General features: G+C 46.7%; 1 protein-coding gene across 1 annotated transcript in view; it reads right to left on the bottom strand.

Moving 5' to 3' along the window:
* NUP93 (nucleoporin 93) overlaps positions 1-23,551 on the bottom strand; it is a 102,066-nt gene that overhangs the window by 41,721 nt on the left and 36,794 nt on the right. Inside the window, exons 3-5 of the mRNA XM_066637307.1 lie at positions 8,658-8,720; positions 4,474-4,602; positions 609-683 (exon numbers count right to left, since the gene is read on the bottom strand). Coding sequence (XP_066493404.1) covers positions 609-683; positions 4,474-4,602; positions 8,658-8,720 — 267 coding nt within the window. The remainder of the gene's footprint in view (positions 1-608; positions 684-4,473; positions 4,603-8,657; positions 8,721-23,551) is intronic.

Genomic DNA, 23,551 nt, shown 5'->3' with positions numbered 1-23,551 from the left:
TCCAAGTGATCTGAGATTAATTCTGTGCACAGCCCTGCTAAGATTAAAATCCATGCTAGGTTTCACCTACTATGCTGTAACAGAGACAGTCAAATCTTATATGAAATGAACTTATATAAAATGTTAGAGAAGAAAAGTTGGCCCGTTTCAGCTGAAAAACCCCTTTCATCCCTGGCAGCGGCATCCTGGCAATCACGTCAGGATGCCTTCGCCATCACCCCGCAAAAGATAGTGCTTCCCTGGTTGGGGTGTCACGACACTGTAAGTGTATGTTATTTTAAGAATTGTATACTCCGCCCCAGTCTCTCTCAGCATCTACCGCTTTCCCCCTTCTCTGTGGACTGGGGTCCTTCCAAAAGGAAACCTGATATGTTTTTATCTCTGTGTAAAGTGACATGTGTTTGCATGGTATTGTTAATAAGCCTGTCAATTTCACTCTGGAAGATCAAGACTTCGAAAAGATAACTTTTCAGGTTGATACACATCTAGCCATTCAAAAGCCTGACACTATTTTCAGTTCCTTGTTGAGAAAGTCACATCTGAAATGCCCCAGCCTTGGCAATCTGGAACAAACAAGCTGGGAGGACCAAGGATTCAAGTTGACTCACCTGACGGGCATAGGCCATCTCCACGTTGTCCAAAGAACTACGACTGGGGGCCCCCAACTCACTGATGTAACTGGGCTGTTGGAAGAAAACAACATTGGTTGGAATTGCTTACTGCATAATCTGATCTAGTATCCATGTGGCCTCTTCTGTGGTGCATTCCCCCTTTGTGTGGCATCTCTCCATACAGTACAAACTGGGTAAATGGTGCTTGATGTTGTAGGTCTCCACACAAGCTGTGCATCCTCTCCTGGGATTTTCAGTCCCTGTTCTTCATGCCACTTTAAAAGAAGAACCCTGGAGATGCTTTCAAGAATCTACTTTGGTTCTCCAGAATGCATCTTTCCTCCCCCCTCCATCTCCCAAAGTGATTTTAACAAGATATGTTATTGTAGTACCATGAGCAAAATGGATTGCGAGTGTGCACAGCAACAACCATTGATACTGTGACTGGAATGACAGCTTTCAAACATGAGGAGAGCCCTTGAAAAAACTTGACATAACTCATTTGGTATCAGAATTACAACAAAAGACTTGCCCGCTTGCCCTGATCTGCAGAAACTGACAAAAGATTTTCAAGCTCATTACTGCAACACTCTGTTTTAACAGATTTACTCACACACAAGATACCGCGCCACAATGAACGTTAAGTCAAGAGCGGGACTTGTGTTTTGTAATCTTTACAGAAGATAGAAAAGAAGCTCATTAAAAGACTGCTGCCTCCCATTCAGGAAAGTCCTTTGAAACAGGGCAAAGAATGATTCCTGTTACACCATTAATAGAAATTCTTGTTGAACTCTCTGAATTCACCCCCAGAGCAACTAATTCTGACTTCATTCTGTGGCATCAATTCAGCACTCAAGGCCCTTTAACTTCAGCCCCAAGAAGGAGATTTCAGTTAGTTCTTTGGTTTCTAGATTTTTCTCTTAAGCATCCAGTACTGGCAAGCTATCAAAAAGGTTACTGGAAGAGACAGGCATGACATGAAATGCTATGGGCCATCAGTCCTTCTGTAGCACAGGGCTACGGGGTGGCAGTGGGGAGTAGCACAATTCCTTCAGTTCCAAATCAGTCAGCTTTGGGCATGACAAGTCAGCCAAAGCAGACATATGGCATCCATTTCACATGGTCTCAATGCACCCTTTGTGATGAATTGGCAGCAAAGGAACCTGCCACGCAAAGGTGCTGCTGCCTCTCCTTTGCATGAGAGGGCAGAGCTTCACCTGTTGCACATCACGGGTCCCCCCGCCCCAAGATACATTATTCAGACAAAAACACTTGCAAGCTAAAAACACGGCAGGCTTTTTGACAAAGCGCCAACTGGCTTGGCCATTTGCTGCAACGTTTGGGAAGGGCAGGGCAAAGAGCACAAGAACGCCACTGGCATGCATGCCATTTTGGCTTGGCGTCATGGCTCGAGCATATCCAGAAGACCTAGAGAGGCACAAAGGATCCTGGGGATAGCCGAACTATGACAGAACAGCTGCATGTCTTCATAGCTGTAGAAGCCTGCTGTGTGACAGCAAAGCTTTATAAGAAAGAAAGAAAGAAAGAAAGAAAGAAAGAAAGAAAGAAAGAAAGAAAGAAAGAAAGAAAGAAAGAAAGAAAGAAAGCGCACGCACGCACGCACGCACGCACGCACGCACGCACGCACGCACGCACGCACGCACGCAGGGAAGGAGGGAGAAGTGGATTCAGTCTGAATTGGGCTCTTGACCTGATCACTCCTGGAACACACAGTTAAGTTACAATGTCATCGATGTTCCCTTTCTTTTACCAGAAAGCGTGCCCCACAGGGCCCTAGATGCAGAGGAAGCCTCCAAGAAGAGGGAATCAGTCCGCTGGCTTCTCTGAACCAGAAAGCACAGCCTGCTAATTAGCTTTATCGCTGTAATCCAGTGGTTGTCAAACTCTCATGGAGAGTTTGAGCCCCAGTAAGCCCTTGCGGGGGTGGAGGCAGCGGGCCTCAGGGGGCTGCAGGGACTGGCATTTACTGACCAGTTCCTGCAGCAGCCTCCTATGGGTGCGGGGAGCCCTGCATGACCGTCTGCAGGGCTCCCCAGCGTCCACAAAGTGAAAGCGGAACAATTGCGCTCCACCTCCGCAAAACCAGAAGTGGAGCATGATTGCTCCGCTTTCACTTTTAGAAGGCTGCAGCCCCATGAGCTACGCAATCCCCCGGATCGTGTCGCTGTCTCCCCCCTGCCCCCACCCCTTAAGGGGGCAGAGGTTAGGGCCCTCTGGTTGGAGTGTCACGATGCCCCAGTTTGAGAAGCCCTGCTGTAATCGATTGGTGGGTATCTGCACCAGCCCTAAGTCTGAAAACTAGCTGATCTGCTTCCTGCTATGTTTGGACTGGTGCCTTTCTGTTGGTTCTGCACACCCAGAATTATCTATTAACCCGTTTTTATTCTCTCCAGGCTGAAGAGGCCTCCTTGCTCCTCATACACACCCACACAATTTTGCTCAAACACGGCTCAAGGGCAACCAGTTAAGCTGCTGGGTTTTAACACAGCAGCCACACTTCAAACTTCCAGGGCCTGTGACTTGGAGGCAGGGAACAGAACAAGAGATCAAGAGTTCCCGATGCTTTCAAAGTGGCACACAAATGCTGTGGGGGCTCTGAACAAGGGAGCAGAACACTGCAGAGTGACAGATCACAGTCTGCCCTTTAACCCAATCACAGGGTCTATTCGAGGAAAATTTTTCTTGATGCTAATTCTTCTTCCCCCTTTGAGAATTCCACACCTGTGATCAGGACAGTGCACCAATTACTGGCAGGCACACTAGATGACAAGCTCTGACAGGAGGCTCAGATGACACCTCAGCATTTGATGTTCAGAAGGAAGGTTAAACTTCAGTTCCCGTAAACCCAAGAAGCGGTTTCCAGCTTGCCAAGTCTATAAAGCTCTCCTACTGTTGAGCAGCAAGTCATCTCTGCTCATTTCCAGAACGTTTTATCTGCATTCCCCATTACTGAAAAACTGGGCAACCTGCTGGGGCTTAACAGTGAGCTGCCGGTGAAACATCTTCCACAGGGAGAGCAGCACCATCAAGAAAATGTTTCTGCGATTAGCCCAAAGGAAAACAAAGTCCAATTCCTGTTACACTGCTAAGAGAAATTCTGGCAGAATTCTCTCAACAGTGCTTGGATCACCGAACTTGCCCACAGAGCAGCTTATCTGTATGTATTTCCTGGCCTCCTGCTTACGGCTTTTGATCATTCACAAACATCAGTACAAATCCTGAATGATTCATTCATTCATAGAAAAGGAACTTCAGACACATTCCTCTAACAGGCACCAAAGAAAAGATTCCGAGTTCAACTACAATGCAAGTGTCAGAGAAGCACAGCATGTGGCAGTGGGCGCAGAGTTCTGCTTCCACAAGCTTTCAGCCCTTGCAGTTGTGAAGACGACTCAAGAATGTGTGTGGCCCATGCCTGGTGGCATCTCAGAGGTGTGTCCTCCTCTCTCGTGGCTAGCAAAGCTACAATAAGGAGGCAGAACTGCAGAATGGGGCAACACTAGCCAAGAAGCAAGGGCAGTCTGGGGAATCCCCTCCTCTTAGGAAGACTTCGCAAGCTGCCTGCGAGGGAGGAGACCCCCCAAGTGCCAAGGACTGACCCTGCCATGGATCCCACTGGAGAACTGCGGAATTGAGCAAGATAAATGACCCATCATTTTAGATGTTGAGGAATTCTGCTACAGAATCAGGTCTGGAAGTGGCAGAATTCATTTATTTCTAGTGTGCACAATATAGGCCTGATTGCAGCTTGCTGACCAAGATAACTCACAGAAGCCTGAAGCCAAAGAATTTGCGGGTTAGTTCAAAGACATATTTCTGGATACTGGAGAACAAAAGGTACCTCATTTTCCTGAGTAAAGTCTAGGGCATCTTCTCCTGAAGCCAGCAAAGTATGAAGGATTCTCTGCTTCACCTGTTCCCACTCGACCAGCATCGACTCCCGATGATACTCCTCAGCCATGGCAAAGGTCTAGGACAAGAGAGAAAATGCTGATGCCCTCCGTCATCAGACTTTTGGCCTGATCCAGCAGGACTCTTCTTATGTTCTTATTACTCATTCATAGTTCAAGGGCAAGCCACACTTGCAGTCACTCGCTGCTGCAGTTCTCAAAGAAGCATAAGGAAAATGTTATTGTAATAAAGAACAAGATGATGGGTATTTTCAGCTGTGAGCTAACGGGGACAGGAAACACTCTGTAAGCCATGCTGAGCCCAGGTGATTGAATAGGATATGAATCAAACAAATCAAATAAACATTGCATAACCACAACTGTGAAATTGAAGAGAAGAGTCAGTAACTTATTCAGGCCTGAGGAATACATCAGAATTGTAGGCCAAATTCAGTCCTGGCAACCAGAGGGGATAAAAAATCTAACTTTTTAAAACAGAAAAGCCTCCGTTTCCAGATTTCTAACCCTCACCTAAGGTAGGAATAGTCAACAGGTGGCCCAGGTGCAGAATCTTATCTCCCAAGCTCATCCCTCTCACCTCTAATTCTAAAGACAGGTCTACCTACATAATGTATAGTGGGCCCTCCTTATCCACAGGGGTTTGGTTCCAGATCCTCTAACACAGGAGTGCCCAAACGCCAGCCCTGGGGCCACTTGCAGACCTCGAGGCATCTCAATGCGGCCCTCAGGGAGCCCGCAGTCTCCAATGAGCCTCTGGCCCTCCGGAGCCTTGCTGGAGCCTGCACAGGTCTGATGCAACTGCTTTCAGCATGAGGGCGACTGTTTTACCTCTTGAGTGAGCTGTGGGATGAGGACTCCCTCCACTGCTTGCTGTTTCATGTCTGTGATGCAGTAGCAGCAGCAAAGGAAAGGCCAGCCTTGCTTTGTGCAAGACCTTTTATAGGCCTTGAGCTACTGCAACAACATAATTCATTCATATAAGTTCATCTTTAATATATTCATTTATGTAAGCTTATGTAAATTTATTCAAATTTTAAATGTAAATTAATTCTTTTTTTCCCCAGCCCGACACAGTGTCAGGGAGATGATGTGGCCGTCCTGCCAAAAACTTTGAACACACCTGCTCAAACAGATGAGGAATTCCACTGATGCTGAAGTTCCAGCACAGAGGGCTGAATGGAAGGGAATGGGGAGGCAAGTTAGAGCAGTGCGGTGGCTAAATTTGCAGACAACACCAAACTTTTCCGAGTGGTGAAGACCAGAAGTGATTGTGAGGAGCTCCAGAAGGATCTCTCCAGACTGGCAGAATGGGCAGCAAAACGGCAGATGCGCTTCAATGACAGTAAGTGTAAGGTCATGCACATTGGGGCAAAAAATCAAAACTTTAGATATAGGCTGATGGGTTCTGAGCTGTCTGTGACAGATCAGGAGAGAGATCTTGGGGTGGTGGTGGACAAGTCGATGAAAGTGTTGACCCAATGTGTGGTGGCAGGGAAGAAGGCCAGTTCTATGCTTGGGATCAGTAGAAAAGGTATTGAGAACAAAACGGCTAATATTATAATGCCACTGTACAATGCCACCGGGTAGATGGGACTCGTTAGCCTGGAAAGGCAGCTCATCTGAGAGAAGGAAAACTCTGATCCCAAACCTCCACTGCCTTGTGGCTACATCCAGTTATGGAAAAGGCTTCAGGAGTCAACCTCGAGGCAAAATCCGGAGCCGGAGTCCCTGAGGCAGTTCACGGCTGAACACAGTCACGCTCTGGCAACTCCTGTGACGCCACTGGAACCAACCGTATTGGCTTCTGCCTTTCCATTGGACCATTCCAGCAACGTGGAGAGGGGGGATTTGCTGCATGGGTAACAGCCTATCCTCCATACCTACTTTACCTAGGCTTCGCGCACTGGAGAAGACACTTCCAGAACCACTATTCAGAGCGCGATACCACAGTCTTCCGAGACTGAAGGATGCCAACAACAACATTGTACAAATCAATGGTAAGGCCACATCTGGAGTATTGCGTCCAGTTCTGGTCACCACATCTCAAAAAGGACATAGTGGAAATGGAAAAGGTGCAAAAGAGCAACTAAGATGATTACTGGGCTGGGGCACCTTCCTTATGAGGAAAGGCTATGGCGTTTGGGCCTCTTCATCCTAGATAAGAGGTGCCTGAGGGGGGACATGATTGAGACATACAAAATTATGCATGGGAAGGATAAAGTGGATTGAGAGATGCTCTTTACACTCTCACATAACACCAGAACCAGGGGACATCCACTAAAATTGAGTGTTGGGAGAATTAGGACAGACAAAAGAAAATATTTCTTTACTCAGCGTTTGGTTGGTCTGTAGAACTCCTTGCCACAGGATGTGGTGATGGCATCTGGCCTGGATGCCTTTAAAAGGGGATTGGACAAGTTTCTGGAGGAAAAATCCATTATGAGTTACAAGCCATGATGTGTATGTGCAACCTCCTGATTTTAGAAATGGGCTATGTCAGATGCAAGGGAGGGCACCAGGATGCAGATCTCTGGTGTTATCAGGTGTGTTCCCTGGGGCATTTGGTGGGCCGCTGTGAGACACAGGAAGCTGGACTACATGGGCCTATGGCCTGATCCAGTGGGGCTGTTCTTATGCATGCCTTCTGACTGGTACACCACCATTCCAGCCATCTTCATTTCCAGTGAAGTACTACCAGTGGTATAGGATGACTGGCTGAGAAGCACAGTACTGAGCCAAGGCACAGACAAAGGGCTCTAACTACCTGGTGAGATGAATTGGTCAGAGCCACAGTCACTGTTGCTAGGCAAGCAAATCTGAAAAGCAGGTTCTGAATAATTTTCATTGATGTCTAACAAGTCAAAATCAATAAAGAAATTGAGTGAGGGTACCATGAGCGGCATATGACGCTAGAGACCAAATTGCCCCTCCTTTGTTGATCCTTCTGGCTACAGAAAGTATTGCTGAGGGGAATCCTCAGGGTGTGTGTCCTCATAGCCCCAGATCCCCTCATGCGGCATACACAGTCAATCTCTGCATTTTCTAACTTTTAATGATCAATCAATACAATGAATGATATAATCAAAGTATAATGCCTCAGAACAAAAAATTTTGGTCAGCTGTGTACTATATTAGTCATCATTGATGGTAATAAACATTGATAGGAATTACAAAAAAGATAGTAATATTTGACACTGAAGAGAAGTGGATAATCTTTAATTTCTTCTCCTGATTGTATTATAGTTACACCTTGTGTAGAACCAGACATATGCCATGAACCTGAAGAAAGTGCAAAATGAGGTTCTGAGAGCAAAATTCAGCTTCCTGACCATGTCAGCTTTGGGGTTTTTTATAGGGTGTTTTTTTTTTAAGTTTCTGCCTAGACAACATCTATTGGGATTTCAGAAGTCAGAAGAAAATTTCGAGTAGTCAAGGGCGGGGTCTTAGTGTCCCGTATTGCCCTTTGTCTCTCCTCATGTCCAGTAAAGACTATGTTATTATTATAATATTGTATAACACAGTTAGTTCCTGTTATCCGCAAGGGTTAGGTTCCTGGAAAACTTAGTGAATATCCGAATTAGCAAATACTGAATCATTGAGCTTACGGGAAAAATGGGGTTAGGTTCCAGGGGACCCTCTTCAACATACACTCTATGAACTTTATGAACCTGAATCTTAACTTGAAATTTATGGAGCTGGGTGATAGTAAGGGATCATCAACATGATGATCTGTCTCTCCTCCTCCTCCCTCTCACACAATATTTGAAATATCTGAAACAGAAAAATGTTTCCATTGGGTCTGGAATGGCCCAAACTCTATGGCATTGGTTCTTTTGCACACATCCTATATGCATACCCCCTGCCATCACCCACACCTTTGCACTCAGAGATTGATCTGCAAGGGTTTTGGCTCATGTCTGAGTTTTAAAGACTCCAGAGTGAGAGAGACATCTGGTGCTTACAAAGAAAGGCATGATCAGATACCCGTCCTTTTATAACACGTCAACATGAATTCAGCCCAATGAATTCTATTTATTACACTTGTCACACTCTGATGAAGAAACCTCCATGGCTGGCTCCACCCCCATCTTCTAAACACCTGTCTGAAGCTTACCCGTTTCCTGGACTCCTCGATAGCAGACAGCAAAGCATTATCTTTTTCATTCTTCAGGAATCCCTGTTGGAAGAAAAAGAAGTTCTGCTTCAGCTGAAAATCAGGTTGATGTTTCAAGCTACATGCACCAAATGTTACACAGCTGGTTTAAGCTCTGACAAGTGCAGACAACTTTCTCCCCTGTCCACCAAGTGAAATGTCAATTTCCTTGAGTAGAAAAATGAAAGATGTCATTAAGCTCCATGTGAAAATGATGTATGTTAACAACCCCTCACTCCCAATTTTTATTTTTATATATACATGGACTCGTAGCAAAAATATCCAGCTTCTATGAGGTCTTAGCAGTGGGACCAGCATCTGCTTCCTCTCTCAGTCTTAGGGATGAAAGCTTGTCTAAGATCAGACTGCCTGACCACAATAGGTTGTTAAAAACAGGAAGGGATGTACAGGTGCAACCTTGTTATACACGGATTTTTTATACATGGATTTGATTCAACACGAAAGGCCACTGCAAATAAGAAGGAATGTGCTGATCCCTGGAGTAGGGGAAAAATGCATCCCTTTAAAATCACAGTCAGTCCTTTAACAATCGTCTCCTTAATGAGAGGGAGGGAGAGAAGACAGGCTGCTGATCTATCAATCATTCTCTCTCCTGCTTCAGTCCAAGGCAAAGTGACCCCAACCTTCCCCCTGAGCACATGAAAGAAAGGTCACTTGGCTCTGGGTGAAGGGAGGGGTCATTGGCTGGCCTGGAGAGAGACTGATTGAGGGATGGTTTGCCTAATGACTCTGTCTTAACATCACAAGGGTCAGCAACGCTATTTTTAAATCACCAACAAAGGGATTTTGTTTTTTAAATTGATTTGCTTTCACAAATAACAAAACTCAACTTGTATAGGGTTAGGATTAAGCCCCAAATCACAAATAATCTCTGCACCTCATTATGTACAAGTCTGAAAAATGAGGATACTTACTAGTGGAAAGACTGGGGCAAACTGGTGATAATTCCTTCTGTCAAATGCCACAGCTATTTGATTTGTCACATTTTAAACTCTGTTCCAGGAAACACTGAGATTCTTCAGTAGCTTATCCAGAGTTCCTCAATAAGATCTATAATGCTGAAAGACAGCCTGCCCTCCACCATGGCTCTCTCCAGCAACTCTCAGCCACAGGAGAGGAATGGAATGTCCCTCAGTTCCTAGGGTTGAATTCCTATTGAATGCATTGTTCTTGAGGACACTGTTACAATGAGGACAAAATCTGTCTTCCATAGTTGAGAACTGGGAGATTTGTACTTACCGTGAACCCCCCTTTTCATGGTCTCCATGTCCAAATTAGTCCTAACAAGTGGGTAGCTCCTCCCTCTCAGGTAGGCGGAGAGTCTTTTGTTACTCCTGAGGGGAGGGGCTGCCAGGACTCCCCAGAATATCCGAGCTGGCAGAGCCCCGCCCCGATGCCAGGTGTTTCGTGTCCCTCCGGATGCACTGTAGTGGCGGTTGTCTGAAGTCACGTGCGGCTTTGCGTGTTAGCTCGGGGGATGAGTGCAGAATGGGCCCAGGAGGCCTTACCCTAATTCTATAGCTACTATGCGCTGTACTGCGCCCCCCTGACCTTACAGTTCTGGTGTTCAATATATATCTGCTTCTCCTCTGTTTCTTTTCTCTTTTTTTGTTACGGCTGCAAGGGCAGGCGGACTAATCTGGACATGGAGACCCCTGAGAAGGGGGATTCACGGTAAGTACAAATCTCCCCGTTCTCCAGCGGGATCTCCGTGTCCGTCTTAGTCCTAACAAATGAGATGTGCCTAAGCAGTGCTCCTCAAGGATGGGAGCTGCCGTAACCTATAGTGCCACGCTCTGGAGGACGCGCCTTGCGAAGGCTACATCCCCAGAGGCGAAAGCGTCGATCTTGTAGTGCTTGACGAAGGTGTTAGTCGAGCTCCTGGTAGCTGCCCTGCACACCGCCTCCAGGGAGGGGTGAGCCCTGAATGCAGCTGAGGTGGCAGCCCCCCCAAGGGAGTGGGCCACTATGCCCCTAGGGGGGTCCTTGCCAGAGGCCCTGTATGCCTCGGCTATGGCCTCTCTAACCCATCTAGAAATGGTGGAGGGAGACAACTTCCTGCCTTGGTCACTGGGTTGGAATGAAATGAATAGTGCCTCTGAACGCCGGTGGGCTGAGGTCCTGAGAGATAAAAGCTCACCGCCCTACGCACGTCGAGGGCATGCCATTCCCACTCTCTGGGATGAGAAGGGCTGGGGCAGAAGGTGGGTAGCACCACCTCCTGCAAGCGGTGAAACAGGGAGTTCACCTTGGGTACGAAGGTAGAGTCGGTGCAGAGGTCGATCCTGTCCTCCTGGACCTGGCAGAGTTCCTTGGCTATGGAGAGGGCTGCCAGCTCTGACACCCTTCTTTCGGAAGCTACACCCACCAGGAAGGCGGTCTTCTGCGACAGTAGCTTTAGCGAGCATGTCGCTATCGGTTCGAAAGGAGGCCTCATCAACGCCCTCAGCACCAGTGTCAGGTCCCACGTGGGAGCCCTGGTCACGGGTGGCGGGTTGAGGAGACTCACTCCCTTGAGGAATTTTCTAACGTGTGGGTGTGACGCAAGGGCCCTTCCCTTGGGGGACCCCAGAATGGAGGCAGCCGCTGAGACCTGCCTCTTAAGGGTGGCGGTGCTGATGCTGTTGTCGAGGCCTGCCTGGAGGAAGCTCAGGAAATCCTTGACCCTAATCCTCTCTGGGTCAAGATTTAGGGATTGGCACCAATTGTTTAGGACCCTCCAGGTTCCGTTGTACACCCAGTTGGTGGATCCTCTCCAGTCGGAGAGAAGAGTAGCCAGGACGGCGGGGGAGTAGCCTGACCTGGCTAGTCTCTTTCGCACAATGTCCAGGCAGCTAGATAGAGTTTGGCTATCTGTGGATGAAGGACTGGGGCCTGTGACACAAGGTCCGGGCGCTGGGGAAGGGGAATGGGTGGGGAGATGGCAAACTCCCGCAGGTCCGGGTACCAGGGTCGGCGGGGCCAGTCTGGTGCTATGAGGAGGACTTTGGCCTGCTCTAGCCTGACCTTCGTGAGGATCCTCTGAAGGAGCTTTGTGGGGGGGGGGGGAAAGGCATACGTTACCCCTCGGGGCCACCGTTGGTGAAGTGCATCCATCCCCTCTGACTCTGGACCTCAGCAGCTGGTGGTTGTGGCTGCTGGCGAACAGATCTATGGTCATCGGACCGAGCTGACTGTTGATCCAAGCAAAGACCTGCGGATGGAGCTTCTATTCTGAATGGTCGAGGTCCTGGCAACTCAGCCAGTCCACTGCTGTGTTTTCCAGTCCGACGATGTGCTTGGCTCTCATGGAGCTGAGGTTCTTTTCCACCCACAGCATCAGCCTGCGTGCCTCCATCTGCAGGGCTGCTGACCTGGTGCCCCCTTGACGGTTTACGTAGGCCCTTGCTGCAATGTTGTTGGTGTACACTAGTATGTCCTGACCTCTGAGTTGGGGGGGGGGGGGGCCAGCAGGGCTGGTCAAATGATCTTCAGCTCTTGCAGGTTGAGGGGAGCCGTCCTCTCGCTTGGGGACCAGTGACCCTGGACTACCTCCTCAGGGGTGTGGGCCCCCCATCCCTGGAGACTCGCGTCCGTGAACAGGATGGCTCTGTGGTGTATCTGGATGGGCAAGCCCTGGTCCAAACTGTGTGGCCGCGTCCACCAGCGAAGGCCCTTGTGAGTGAGGGGGTCCAGTCTGACACGCTTGCTCCTTTGAGAGACGATGAAGTCCTGGAAAGGCAGCAGCAGGTACTGGAGGGACCGTGCCCTGTACCTGGCCCAGGGGATAATAAATAATAATAATAATAATAACAGGTATTTATATACCGCCTTTCTTGGTCTTTATTCAAGACTTTATTCAAGGCGGTTTACATAGGCAGGCTGATTAAATCCCCGTAGGAATTTTTACAATTGAAAGAAGGTTCTTTCTTTCAAGAACCACTACATTCAGGTGTTTCATTCCGATCTGGCTTCACATTCTGGCCTCCATCCTCCCACGCTCAGAGCAGATGGAATTGCTCGGCTCAGCTTGTCAGCTGCTCCAAGGTCGCACGGTGCCGGTGGCCTCGAACTAGCGACCTGGTTACTAGCGACCTCGAACTAGCGAACTCTGGCCTGCCTACCTGAGAGAAAGGAGCTACCCACTTGTTAGGACTAAGACAGACATGGAGATCCCACTGGAGAATGGGTGTGCTGCCCAAGCAGGAAAGTAGAAATGTGTCAATGTGCAGAGATCATTTAACCATCTACCACACGTCCTTTGAATCCTTGAGTAGACAAGCGCTCCCAATACAGAAGGTGTTTTGCTCATTTCTAAAAATCGCCAGGGTGCTGCATTTGCTAACTGACTTGGTGAATTCCAAGAGGCTTACAGCCATCTTTTACAAGTTGTTTTGCTGAATAAACCAACTTGGAGAACAGTGTGATTGAGAAGTTACATGCAAATAAACAAACAGCTGTTGCTTCCTCTAATGGGTATGGATTTGGAAGCCAAACCTCTTTTTTGATGGTGACTTTGACACTGACCAGAGTTGTAAGAATCTTGGCATTTCCAAAGCAAAGGTCTAGACTGCAAGGCTGTTTATGTAGACTGGAAACCTCACAAACAGTACCTACAACAGCTCCAATATTTGAAGGCAAACATTCTATTCCTTGTGCAGGTACTTCCTGCAAAATGTATAATTCACATGATCCTCTTTAGCTTACACTTTTCGCCGCCTCCTTTTCCCTTTTGAGCTGTACTGACCTCAAAATTCTGCAAAACACTTAGCTACCAGATTCCAAACAAAATCTACCAACTAAGGATAGAATTTACTTGAAGCAGCGAATAATGATTTCCTCGGCACAGACTGCATTCTTGTTTATATCTTCAAGGGGCAGGGCTTGCATCTTCAATGCAGGCCTTAATATGGCTGACAATTCTGTTTTCTGGGATGTTGCAGTAAATGGAAAACCCAGAAAGGAAGGGCATGTCTTCAAAAGCTTAGACAAATTCTCACTACAGCCAGAATGAGAAAGAGTGTTGTAGGAAGGCCCATTTGATAACTGCTTCATGCATTACGTAGGGAATACATTGCACGTGAAAATGATTTTGAATTAATGCACACATCACACAACAGTTGTGAACTGTACACACCTTTCATGGCTTGTCACTTGCGCACACATGAGCAACAATCAAGAAAAGAACTGGGGCCCTACTTCTTAGAATCTTAAAAATGGAGAAGGCAGGTGAGCACTTCACACTAAAAAAATGGTACAAGTGTTTTGTGCCTGGGCATCCCTCAAAAGCCTGGGCATCCCTCAAAAGCAATTTGAGTTCAGAAACAAAGTATTAAGAAAAAATATGGCTCAGATGTCTCTTGAAATCAGGGTTAAACCATCAAATTGCACCACGTACCCTAGCCTCAAGAATGCATGCCCCTCCCCATTCTGCATTTTACCCCTTTTACCCCTGCTAATTGGGTAAGAGGCACTTTTTCAAGTGGGTGCTCCTTTTTTTAGCAGGGGGAGAGTAATTGGCCCACCTCACCCCAGCACTGTCTGTTCTAGTGGCAGTCTGCTGGTATTCATTTGCATCTTTTTAGATTGTGAGCCCTTTTGGGACAGGGAGCCATTTACGTTATTTGATTTTTCTCTGTAAACCGCTTTGTGAACTTTTAGTTGAAAAGCGGTATATAAATACTGTTGATTGATTGATTGATTGCATGCAACGGGAGGAATAATTCTACTCCTGATCACAGTTTGTAATATCATGGCATCAACTGTTATATGCAAACTGACCGGTCTGGCTTGTTCTAAACACTACTTTCCAAACAAACCACAATCTGTAACCAAGATCTGACCCTGGATTCAGACAGCAGTTTGTTTGGAAAACTGTGATTAGAACAAGCTAGGATTGGCTGGTTCACATAACAGCCAATTCTGGTTTCTTATCAACCATGACTGAAAGTGGAATAGTTCCTCCATCTGAGTGTATACGGAAAGGAGAGGTGCATATTCCTGAGGCTAAGGGATGTGGCCAGAATCCACGGTTTCATTTCCTGATTGACATGATACCTGAACCAGCCCTATACGAAAAACGGGTTTGGTTACTCAAGAAAATGTAGTGCTACAAGCTACGAGAAAACTCAGAAGAAAGTAAGAGCATCTAAGAATGATTAAATCACACATAAAGGTCAATCTTTTGCCAAATTCAAGTACAGCTTGAGCCTACTTAGCCACGGATTTTTGATCCGTGCATTTGGCACAACTGGCCCAAACTGAACCTTCCAGAGATAACCAGAACTGTACTCAGGTCGCCTCCGGAGGCTCTTCTGAGGCTTCCGGAGGCCCTAGAAGGGCACTTCTGGTTTTCTGTTGAAAACCAGAAGTGCCTTTCTAGGACCTCCGGAGCACTTTCTGAGACCTCCAAAAGCACTGGAAGATGACTTCCAGTTTCACCTTCCAACACTTTCACGGGAACCTTTTTGAGGCCCATGGAGGTTGTGCGGAATTCTGTATCCACGAGGGGTCCAGGTATGAAATGCTCACTGATAACGAAGGTCCAGCTGTACAAACAAGACATTTTATATCAGTATGACACAAAGCAACTGAGCAGAACCAATGGTAAAAAAGACTGGGACAAATATTAAAGATCACCTGACACTGACTGTGATTGCTAGATTTTTAATCATGTCTGATTAATTATGTATCCTGACTCTAGCCCTTGCATAAAAGTCATTCCTTTGCCATGGGGCTTGTGCCATTCTACCTCACTGCCTGTATGCCTTGGTGCATTTTGCCATATGCAACCAGAAGGTCTGGGTCTCAACAATACTTCTGGGAGACCTCCTTATAACCACACTTCACAGGATGCATGAAAATATCCTGATGGGAGGGGAGCATATCCATTATTGGGCTTTTAATCATCCTTGTTTCCAAAGATCCAACTTTTTAAAACTTAGACTAAACCCAAAGGCTGTCATCAGATTAAATAATTTTAGTTGATTAATCATCAGCATTTAATTAGTAAGTTAAATTTAATAAATGTTCTTATCACCAAACCTTAAACGCAGCAGACTCTTTGATATTCTGGACCAGAGCCTGAGAGTGGAAGGGCTGGGGGGGCACAAGATTACCACCCCCCCGAAGCGATCCAAGGAAAAAGGGTGAGAGTTGTGCAGGAGCACGACTAAGGTCTGTCCTAGATCCTGGAAGGCAGGACTGGAACTGGGGATCAGAGGGGTGCCCCCCGACGTGGGAGGAGTATCCATCAATCAAGGTCCCAGTCCTGCCTCCCAGGAGGAGGGGCATCCCAGCAGCAGGAATGCCAGACTTCCTTCCCAGAGAAGTATAAAATTAATAAAAATAATAACACAATTAATAAGTATAAAATTAATACTAACAGTTTAATAAGCAGAAGCTATTATGTACTGTTATGGAGACAATGCCTACTCCAGTATTTTCTCTTTATTATTAAGTCAACACTAAAAGCAGGATAAAAAACAGGCCCTTAAGTAGCATCTCCAATGGGTGAAGAATTACTGCCCTTCTCAATTAACCAAATAACATGAAGTTTATTAATCTACCAATTACGCTGATTCAAACTTGAAACCCACTAAAAACTGTTCAAAAGAAAACCACATTAACAGAGTCTTCCTGCTTCTGCCCTAAAAGCAAAGGCTTCTGTCTTTTTTCTGAAAGCTGCTCGAGTTTCATCAGATGCCCAGATTAAAAGAGTTCCATGAAAGGGAGTGGGAGTGGCCAATCAGAACGCCTTTCCACAGGCGTCTGCCTGTCATTCAGGTCTGGTCTGCCCCTTATGAGAATGAGGTGGCAGAGTGCTGGGATGGGAGGACCACTTCAGACTGTAGAAAAGAGAGTCGCATCTGCTACATTAACGCGCAGCAAAGAGAGATCCAGCACTTTCTGAGCTAGCATCATTCTCGCCATGTGCTAGTCTTCTATGCGCACAGGGGAGCATTCTAAAGCAGCATCACCTACCTGTAGGCCAATGGAGAAACATGTCAAGACCCTGGACTCTGCTACATGGGTCAACTCTGCCTTGACATGCAGGGCATCACAACTGGCTGTGGGCAGGCATGTACTCCAGTCACTGAGCCCAAGCTGCCAACCCCCTGAACTGACTCACGAGTCACAGCGCATGGCTGTTGCAACTCAGCCTGAGCCACTTATAGAGTCATTTTGACTTGAGTTGCGAGGCATTAAAGGAAACGAGTCGAGGCACAAGTCAGGCGAGCCACCTTCTCATGCAGCCGAAAAAATTCTTAAGCGCCCCACCCCAACCCTGCCTCCTGGAACCAACCTACCCTCTTCCCACCATAACTGCTGCTGCCGTCCTTCGAAATGTTGGTTTCCAGATCAGCTATGAGGTCTGCAGAAGCAGTAAACAAGAAAAAGGAGGCACGCAAACACACACACACACACACACAAAAACCAGTCACAAGCACACACAAAAAGTGAGTTGTTACTTGAGTCAATACGAGTCGTGACTCGTTTCCAAGTCACTGGCCCGGAATTGCAAGTCGGGTCTCAGTCAGTGATATCCACGACGTGAATTAACATGCATTGTGAAAAACCAGCATTTTCACCACTTGAGAGTCCACCCCTGGTTGTAGGCTCTGCCTCCTTCCCAGTATCCCATGGAGATCTTAAGGGGTTCGAACTATTTCAAAGCCTGTTCTTCAGAAGCAATTCTAGAACACCGACTGAAAACAGATGCATTACTTTTGTGCACTTTTTAAGATACAGGAACATGCAGCTTTCTGAAGACAACAGTACTTTCAAAAAGTGGGCGTGGGGAAGGACACAACCAAAGCAATGGCATCATTCAGCAGAATGAAAAGCAGTAAAACTGGCTCGCTTCCCTGGAAAATGCTTTAAAACTCCTCTTACTACATGCTACCTGCTGGTATGCCTTGTCAATCTCTTTGGCATGCAAAATAACTCTAGTTCCGCTGAACAGCACTGCTTCTGCCAGCAGCACAACAGCCAACTTGGATCCTGCTAGTACAGGGAAGTCAGTCTTGGATCAAGTGGAGTTTCATTTTGTTTAGGGCAATGTTAGTACCAGGACCCGCTTTTTTAAAACAACACTCTATCGGGACCCATCTAGGTTACCAGACATTTAAAAAAGATCTAGAAAGAAATGATAATTATTTTGTACTAAAACCCAGAAAAAATACCCTTAAACCTTTATTTCCCTATATTTACATACACTTGCCAACTGCAGGAGCTGAGCTCTTTCCCAGGGTAATTGGCAGATATAGTATCTTATTTTTAGCCTCAGGGCTCTGAATAGCCAACTGTGATTGGATACAGCCTCTGACTGCAGCATTCTGGTTCATGTAGAACTCCTGCTTAACCCCTGCTAATTGGGTAAGAGGCACTTTTTCAAGTGGGTGCTCCTTTTTTTAGCAGGGGAAGAGTAACTGGCCCACCTCACCCCAGCACTGCCTGTTCTAGTGGCTGTCTGCTGGTATTCATTTGTATCTTTTTAGATTGTGAGCCCTTTTGGGACAGGGAGTCATTTAGTTATTTGATTTTTCTCTGTAAACCGCTTTGTGAACTTTTAGTTAAAAAGCGGTATATAAATACTGTTAATAATAACTCAAACTAAGTTGGAGAGGAGCAATTCTTTATGGGGCAATACAGAGCAGAAGCTAAGAAGTAGGGAGCTAGGCTGTCAACTCTCAGCAGAGTTGAACAAGAGTTGAACAAGAACTCTCAGCAGAACTGGCCCAACCACACAAGCAGGCAGTATTTTCAGGGACCTCAATGAAGCAGAAAACAATCCCAGAGTGCCTCTGAAGTTTCGGCACTCTGCCAAGGATACTGGGGCATGCCCTCTGAATCCTGCAGGCACTGCCACTTACAGATGGCAACATGCTTGGGACCAGCCTTCATGTTAGTGAAGACTCTCCCTCCAGGACTCCAGGAGTTAAAATAGCTCTATTCACAAATTGTATTCAACAATCTGTGTGGATAGATGATCTGTATGTGTGTATAGTTGTTCATTTGTTCAATGTTCCAGTCACACGTGATCAGTTCGTTACATCTGAGGGGACCAGTACCTCTGTGAACTTTTAAAATGAATGCATATACAGTCACTCAGTCTAAAACATGTATGCACATAGTTGTGGAAGTTAGGACCAATGGGAGCAGCACTTAGGAACCGACACCCACTCCCAGACTGGCTTGCCCTGAAACTGGGGCTGAATTGGGGTGCTAGTTCTTGCTGCCTCCACCCAAGGCTACTGGAAACCAGACAGGAGGAGAATGCCTTGGAGAAATCTCCATCCCACAAGAATGGAGAGCTCCAAAACCCCCAGGAATTCCCTTAAAAACAAGATCATATTGAGGACCGGCAATTTGGAAAGACAGGGAAACCAATTCTCTCCCAAGTGAACAGGCAGATTAAAATAATTTAATAAAATTAGTTTAGTTTATTAAAAAGAAGAACACCACCCAAATAACATGGACAAAGTAATCAGGTAAAATAAGGCAGCTGAGCAATCAGAGAATGACAGAGGGTGGTTTGGGTGGAATGGGTTGGGCAAAGGATGGCACCAATATTAAAAAGCAAGTTGAAAATAGAACCAATGACTTTTCTGGGTAATTTCCTCAACCGACATACTCATCTTGCTCCTTGCACCCATCCTTGGTCAGACTAAGCGAAGATGCTCCTGGTGTCAAACCAGGGCACATGCACAGAGGGGGCTACACAAACCCGCTTTTTATAACCTGTGGGCGTTAACCAGGTTTTACCTTCGGAATTATATACTTCAGGTCACCTGAGCCACTTGAAATCCTATTCTTGGTGAAAGATGTGGGTTTCATGGTTCAGTGAGATTATTCAAAGCCAGGTCCTGTCAGTGCTCAGTTGGGGAAGATTGAGGTCAACAACAGACAAAAGGGCAGTAACAGCTGCTCCCTGGACTGCCTCAGCAGAGCCTTCAAGAAGCTGAACTCCATACAGAAGCCCTCTAGCAGATGAAAAGGTCCAAAGGTGAGAAAAAGGGCAAAAACTAGGGGAAAAATCAGGAACTGTCACCTTATGTTTCTACAACACAGCATGCAAACAACCCTAGAGACTGTAATGAAATTGTAGAGGTTTTGATACTTGACTGGTTCAGATGAATTCCAGACCATGATTTGGTGCTCCAAGAACAAACCTTAAAGTGCTCCAGGCTTGCACCCTCTCTCAGACTCTTGCACAGTGAGTCTTTTCTCACTTCTCAATTAGATGAAAACCATAGTTTGCCATTCTGACCAAAGCAGATGTGCAGCACAATCCTAACAATGAGTTAGGCTGGCGCAAGTCCCTTGCGTTAGCCTAGGAGAGTTGCAAATGCGCCGTAAAGCACGTTTGCACCTCCCTGAGAGCAAGTTGTGCCAGTGCACACAGGAGCACTGGCACATGGAGGCTGAATCCAGCCTTCAAAGCAATTTTCAGGGCCAATCTTTTGTCAGCCAAGTTTGGCCGATGCAAGGCTCTGGGGTGGGCAGGGAGGAGGCGTTCTGGGGTGCGGGGCGGAGGGCGGTTCTGGGGGGAGGTGGGCAGGAAGTAGTAGGCAGGGCTGGGATCCAGCCGTTATGCTGGATTCCAACCCCCATTCCCGAGCAGCGTAGAGTGGCTCTAAGCAGCTCTGCTCTCTTTGGACTTGTGCTACCTCCTGAGGCGGCACAGGTCCGAGGAGACCCATAGGGGCTGCAGAGGTTTACCCAGGGGTAAGGGGGAGAGTTTTCCCTTACCTTCCGCTGAGCCACTTTGCAGCCCTATCTCATGCTGCATACAGCACAAGCCTCCTGGATTGCCTGTTCCAGCACAAGATAGGATTGCACCCTTAGCCTTTAAACCAAGTTTAGAAACTGCTGTTTCCAACCCCTCTTTGCAGGGCAAGAACAAATCACAGATGTGCGCCACTTAATGATGGGGATACATTCTCCTATCCCCATTGTTATGTGATTAGGTCATTAAGTGAACATTCAGTTCAATCTATTGTCTTTGTTGTGTAAACAGACATTCCCTGCCAGACACTAACTGGTTGCACAGGCCACTGGAGATAGACTGCCTCTTCTTTGCATTGAACTCTCTGTTGTGTAAACAGACACTCTGCTGCAGGCTAGGGAGATGTGCTTGCCTCATTAAGAACATCTTTATTGAGCTTTAACCACCGTCATATATGCGGTCCGTGGTTAAACGAATGGTTGCTAAGCAGCATACACCTGAATAGTTGGTGGTTCAGACAAAATGATAAAGAATGGTTTGCCACCAACCAGGAAATGAAAAGAAAAAGGGAATTGCTACATATGGGAAAGAACATAAGGAAAAGAGGGCGTGCACAAGCCCAAGACTCCTTGAAGGCTCATTCTTAAAACCATAAGAGCCCAGCTTCCTGTATCTCACAGCAGCCTGCCAGATGCCTCAGGGAGCACACAAGATGCTTGCATCTCGCTGCCACTCCCCTGCATCTGGCATTCTATTTACCCTCGCATTTCCCCATCCCCAAAGAAGACACCAGACTGCACTTGGGTTTAACTGGAGCGACTTTATTAAGCCATTGTTTGGTGCTACATCCCAAACAACCCATTCCAAGTTTGTGTGGAACATTGCGCACTTGCGAATGTACAGAAAACCGTAAATCAATGTGTATAGGAGTACCATTTCCTAAGCAGTAACAAAACAATGAACTGCAGAGTTCCAATGCTTGAGTCAGCTGTTAGTCAACATGTTGGAGCAATTGTGACAGCAGTCGAAAAATCCTTTTGTCGAAAAATGAACAGAAGCGCGGAACAAGGAGGGAAAATTTAAAAAGCAACAGTCTGAGGAATGAGAGCATCCTAGAGTACAATGTGAGCTAGTAAGTCTCTAAGCAGAAATGCTCACCTGGAGGTAAATGTAATGAGCTGTCTTACTGTAGACAAGTACGACTGCTGCGCCATCTCCATTCAGTTCAGCAGAACTTGTTCCTCCAAGACCTTCACGAGCCCCACTGAAATGAGCAGAAACTACACAGCGGCAAGACACAGTGGGGTTTATCTCATATAGAGTGTTTAAGAAGAACCATTCAGGTACAATAGGAGACATGTCAAGGGCTCTCTATTTAATGCTACTATAAGCCATTTCTGCCCAACGTTGCATATACGCCACAGGAATCAAATGTGTATACCTGTGGGCTGGGCAAAAACGGGTTAAACACAGATCCCTAAAAAGCATGCATCAGCCAAGGAGTATGGATTGCAAAGCAAATGGAGCCAGCGGTCCTGGTGAGTTTGGCCCTGACAGATAAAGGCACCTGGAATTGCATGTGCTCCAGGAAGTCACAAGCAAGCAGAAAATAGCAAGCAAAAAAGGGAAGCGGAACTAATCTTACAAGCCACTGGCCTCCATTTCTATGTGAGTGTTCCAGCACCAGCCATGGTGCGGGCAGACATTTTACCTTCACTTTCTGAAACTACTATAAAGATATACTTTGTATACTCCCTAAAATTTCCGACCTCATTCATCCCGAAAGCAAAATTGAGTTTTTATCCAAGGCATCATATTTAACTGTACTTGCTATTAATTTCAGTAGAATTAATTTACATGTCAATGTATTGATGCTTTCTTAACAGTAAGCAAACTCCCATTTTCTTTTTCTTTTTTAAACACCATCTACAAACATGGTACAACAATGGGACCTGAGAACATACTAAAGTTCTGGTTAGATCTATCAATGGGAGCTTACTCTATCCCTCCAAAACAATAAAATTATTTTTAAAAAGCTTAGATACCAGTGTAATATTCTTGCAAAGGATGATGTATGTCAATATGAGAGTAACTCAAAAGATTAAGGACTCAATCCTGACTTTCGTTCAGTCCCCTGCGCCGACCCAGGAGGGTTTCAAATGTTCCTCAGCAATTGGCTGGGCTGACACGGGATGAGCACCAGCCCGCAGAGGCTGCATCCACCCTCTGTGCTGACTTGGGAGGGAGGGTTGTGTCAACCAAGCTCGGCCGATGCAGGGGTCGGGGGGGCAGGACGGAGGCAGAAGGGAGGTGTTCCGGTGCGAGGGGAGGGCGGGTGGAGGGCGGGAGCAGGCAGGGAACAGGAGGCGGGGCTGAGACCCGGTTGCTATGCTGAATTCCAACCCCGTTCCTCAAGCAGCACGGAGTGGCTTCAAGCTGCTTCATTCTCCTTGGACTTATGCCGCCTCCTGAGGTGGTACAAATCCGAGAAGACCCATTGCGCCCATGGTGGTTTACCCGGGGGTAAGGAAAAGAGTTTCCCCTTGCCTCCATCTGAGCCACTTCTGGCCCCAATCTTGCACTGGTACAGCGCGGGCCTCCTAGTCTGCCTGTTCCAGCACAAGATAGGATTGCGCTGCCCATTAAGCTGCAGTCCTATGCATACTTACATGGGAGCAAGTACCATTAAACTCACTACAGCCTACTTCTAAGTAGATATGCCTTGGATTGCTCTTTCATACACCTCCTATAGCTTCAGTTCCCATTTTTGGGAATGGGGCTTTGCTGTTCTTAGATTTCAATCAATACGACATTTCTTGAGGGAGAAATACAAATATATTGCGCAGTTTGAGACTTGGAACCTGCAGAAGGAACAGTTGGATCTCCCCCACTACCAGCTAGAAGTCCTTGTTATGCAGACCTTCTTCCACATATTTGTCCTAATTCATCACTGAGAGGGCTAAACGGTGGTCTGTTCAGCAGAACACTGGAACACCTACTATCAGGAATGAAACTTATTACCACAATGCTATTCTATTTGCAGTCACTGCTGTTTGGCCAGAAATTTCTGGTTGGAATGCAGTCAATAGCTATAGAGCTAATTGCTAATGCTTGCTGCATAGTT

Source organism: Tiliqua scincoides, chromosome 9, assembly GCF_035046505.1.
Source record: "Tiliqua scincoides isolate rTilSci1 chromosome 9, rTilSci1.hap2, whole genome shotgun sequence".
Classification (NCBI taxonomy): Eukaryota; Metazoa; Chordata; class Lepidosauria; order Squamata; family Scincidae; genus Tiliqua; species Tiliqua scincoides.
Note: the sequence above shows the minus strand (reverse complement) of the source record. Positions and strands in the feature narration are given on the sequence as shown.